This window comes from Notothenia rossii, assembly GCF_949606895.1.
Source record: "Notothenia rossii genome assembly, chromosome: 10".
Classification (NCBI taxonomy): domain Eukaryota; kingdom Metazoa; phylum Chordata; class Actinopteri; order Perciformes; family Nototheniidae; genus Notothenia; species Notothenia rossii.
Genome location: NC_136908.1, coordinates 51,774,034 through 51,777,808, shown reverse-complemented (window position 1 = coordinate 51,777,808; position 3,775 = coordinate 51,774,034). Strand labels below are relative to the sequence as shown.

Genomic DNA, 3,775 nt, shown 5'->3' with positions numbered 1-3,775 from the left:
CTTAACATCCCGATAGCAATGAATATCTTAAGTGCTTTGACAAAAAATCCATAAAAAAATGTCATCTGTGGAAGCCGTAGTACTATAAAAAGAACGACCAATCATTTTAGCCAGCCCGGCTAAAATAACTGGACTGCTTACCTGCCTGTCAGCCTTCCATCTGTGCACAAACTTATCTCGTGCCCTCATTGGTCAAGTGCGCGTTCGTGTGTGTTGGAGGAGGGGCTCTGTAAGGAAGAGGCAGATTTTTTCCGGCTGTGTACTTTCAAATTCTAGCGCACTCGAGCTGGTTTCTCCAAAATTACCTACCCAACCTTTAAGTAAAATGTATAAAACACTTTAATACTTCTTTAATTTTTTTTTACCTGATTGCTGCCATATAAATGATGCATAGCAGTCTTCTTCAGGGAGCTATGGCACTCTCCACACTCCAGACACCATACTCTCTCTAGGTCTATGTTGGGCACTCACTACACTCCATACATAAGGACTTCTACAAGAAGACTGCCTCTGATTTAACACTTCACACACTCACACACACTGACTGACTCTCTCAACTGAAGGACGCATCAACATCATCATCAACATCATCGATCAGACGTGCTGTCAATGTACTGCTCGTGGAAATGTCGCTGATAATCCTCTTTATAACAACTTTGGGTGAGTTTTATTTTAAAAGTTTTTGTTTATATGTCAAAACTTCTTCAGATGCTATAGGCACTCTGGTTTGAATTAACATTTCTAGGCTGCCAAAACAGTATGCAGCCACAACGCATGTAATGATATCCATATGCAAACGATTATTATATCGTGTTTTAAGAGATGAGGAAAGATAAGGCTGCTGCAGGAAACTTTTACACTTGGTTTTAGCATGTTAATACAGGACATATGTGCCTACTGTGTATATGTACATAAGTCATGTTTTGACATTGTTTACTATGTAGTATGTAAGATTTTTATAGTATATCAATCATATCTCAAAGCCCTAATACAACTCTTTATTGCTAAAAAAAAAACATCGCTCTTTGTTCAAGCAATAACGTATTCTTTAAATGTTGTTTTGTTTGATGTAAAGTGTTTTACTTCATGTATACTGTATCGACACCATTTTACTTTGTTGACTATTAAATTGAGCCTGAAAGGTTTGTCATTTTGGAATAATGTAATAAAAAAATTACTTTGTATAACTCAATCTTAAACAGAATCCATGTGGTAAAGTTTGGATTCTCTGGGTTTTATAATTGAAAGTAAAGGAAGATATAATGTAGGATTTTTTGGAACCATCACCACTAACAGCTGTATGTTTCCCTCCCTGCAGCCCTGTGGACCTCCGTCAGGGCGCAGCAATTCCCAGAGTTCCCGGATGTTTGCACCGAGGGCAGCTGCTACCCCGCCACAGGTGACCTGCTGATTGGCCGCGCGCACAAGCTCAGCGTCACCTCCACCTGCGGCCTGAAGGAGCCCGAGCGCTTCTGCATCGTCGGACATCTGGAGGTAAGAACAGTGAGGATGCTGGGAAGAAAAACTCTGCGCTTAATATCAGCCACATAACCATGCAGGGTGTCACGATTAAGATGTTGATTTGTCCTTCAGAATGTAGGGCAAAGTATATATATATTCTTCTAAATAAAGTCTGGAAAATAAAGTAATAAAAGCAGTTTTCTATCCAAAAACAGGTGGATCCAAAACTCTTAATTAAAGGATGAAAGTCAAAGACCATTCCTGGTTATGTTCTGGTGAAACAAATGCCAAAATGACTCAAACGGTTAACTGATTATCCAAATCAATCGACTAATCAATTAACTGGCTAATAGTTGTAGCCCTGCCTCTGTGTGGGAGTGTGCAGATTTACAGTATCTGCTTTATGTCTTGTCTTGTGGGAGTTCAGACATTCCTCTCCACAATAAGTGCTGTGTGGCCTCACAATCCCTCCCTGTGTGCCTGTGGACGGGGAGGGGTTTCTCTTTTTATCAAACACCCTGTGGCGACTCGCTGTGTGAATGGTGTCCTTATGAAAAAGACACAGTGTGGGGGCTTCTCTGAGCTTCCTGAGGATGAGCACAGTCCTCAAGTATGAGCTGCGTGATGCTGAAGGGGGGGGGAAGCAGGACGCATTTTTCCACCAAACACTGTTAAGTGGAGCCACTTAGGGAGACTCCGCTCACATTTCAACACAGACATAGTTGGCAGGGGCCTTGTGAAATTGAGAAACTTGTCTTGTTTATTCTCACGCTGCAATATAGTGAGATTTCAGCGTGTGTGTGTGTGTGTGTGTGTGTGTGTGTGTGTGTGTGTGTGTGTGTGTGTGTGTGTGTGTGTGTGTGTGTGTGTGTGTGTGTGTGTGTGTGTGTGTGTGTGTGTGTGTGTGTGTGTGTGTGTGTGTGTGTGTGTGTGTGTGTGTGTGTGTGTGTGTGTGTGTGTGTGTGTGTGTGTGTGTGTAAAGCTTGTGTCCATGCCAAACCATCTGCAGGCGAGGCTCCTGCTGCTGACAAACGCAGGAAACACATTATTATCACACACTCACTGAGACATTATATATACACAGTAGAGCTTAGGTTTTTATTCACTTTCCCCGGATCTTGTTCTCTCTTTCAGTTCTCGCTTTCTGAGCTTGTTTCTTCATGTTTTAATGCAATCATTGTAAGTAACTTTGGATAAAAGCGTCAGGTAAATCCAATTGTAATTTATTGTTAACGAATTAACAACTACATGGTCAAAAGTATGTGGACACCTCACATTTACTCCCACATTCTCCAGTGTATTAGCAATAATACTCTCAACTGAACAGAAGCAGCTTTCTATTAATGATAAAAACAAGAAAGAAGAAATTAATATTTTTAATTATTTGATTTTAGAATATAAATAATCATTAGTTGCAGGTAGGAAAGAGACGACTTGATATGTTTTAATAAAAACCCCAGCCTTTAGCTTTCTTTGATGTAATTAAATGTTATACAGGTCACAAAATGGGAAGGAAAAAGAGAGAGGGGGTTTTTCTTTTCCTTTTCTTGTTTGTGTTATGTTGTTGTTTAGAATCCTTTATGTGCTTACCATGTTTTTGATGTGTCATATTTGTAATGATGTAATAGTTAAGGGTTACTTTTGGCATGGGATTTTGATTTAATGTATCAAAATCTGCTTCAATCTTTTTTGTAAAACCTTAACAAATAAAAAAATGCTTTGAATAGTGAAGCAGTGGAAGATAAACTATATAATCCTTTCTTTGGATGAAGTCACAATCAAAAAAGTGTATATCCTGTTTGATTGAGAAACCAGAGTAAGAGCAACAGCATATCATTCACCTTTGTATTCAATTGTTTTCCCCTGGGTGAATACATTGCAAAACTATCAGTGTACTGACACTGTAAAACTGTCTGTGTCCATCAGGAGGAGAAGAAATGTTTTTTGTGCGACTCCAGGAAGCCTTTTCATGAGAACAAAAACCAAGGGAGCCATTCCATCAACAACCTGGTCACCACCTTCGCCCACAACCGTCTGAAGACCTGGTGGCAGTCTGAGAACGGTGAGAAACAGAAGACTAAAAGGGGAAATAAAAGTGTCTGTTGTTGAGACACAACTCCTGTTTTAAATTTTTGAACAGCGTGTGAGCTGAGACTGAGGCTGTTCTCAGGAGTAATGAGTAGACAGGAGATCACAGAGACTCTCTGCAGCCAATCAGGGTACAGCGTGGGGGCGGGGCTTACAGGTCTGCTGAGGAGAACAGGTGTGCGGAGAAGAAACAGATGTGTGTCAACATCTCACCACACAGGCGTTT

General features: G+C 40.5%; 1 protein-coding gene across 1 annotated transcript in view; it reads left to right on the top strand.

Annotated features, from left to right (window-relative positions):
* Window positions 1-501: 501 nt before the first annotated feature.
* The window catches only part of lamb1b (laminin, beta 1b), a 25,031-nt gene continuing 21,757 nt past the window's right edge, over window positions 502-3,775 (top strand). The window contains exons 1-3 of the mRNA XM_079653400.1: window positions 502-660; window positions 1,319-1,494; window positions 3,388-3,523. Coding sequence (XP_079509526.1) covers window positions 627-660; window positions 1,319-1,494; window positions 3,388-3,523 — 346 coding nt within the window. The 5' untranslated portion in view covers window positions 502-626. The remainder of the gene's footprint in view (window positions 661-1,318; window positions 1,495-3,387; window positions 3,524-3,775) is intronic.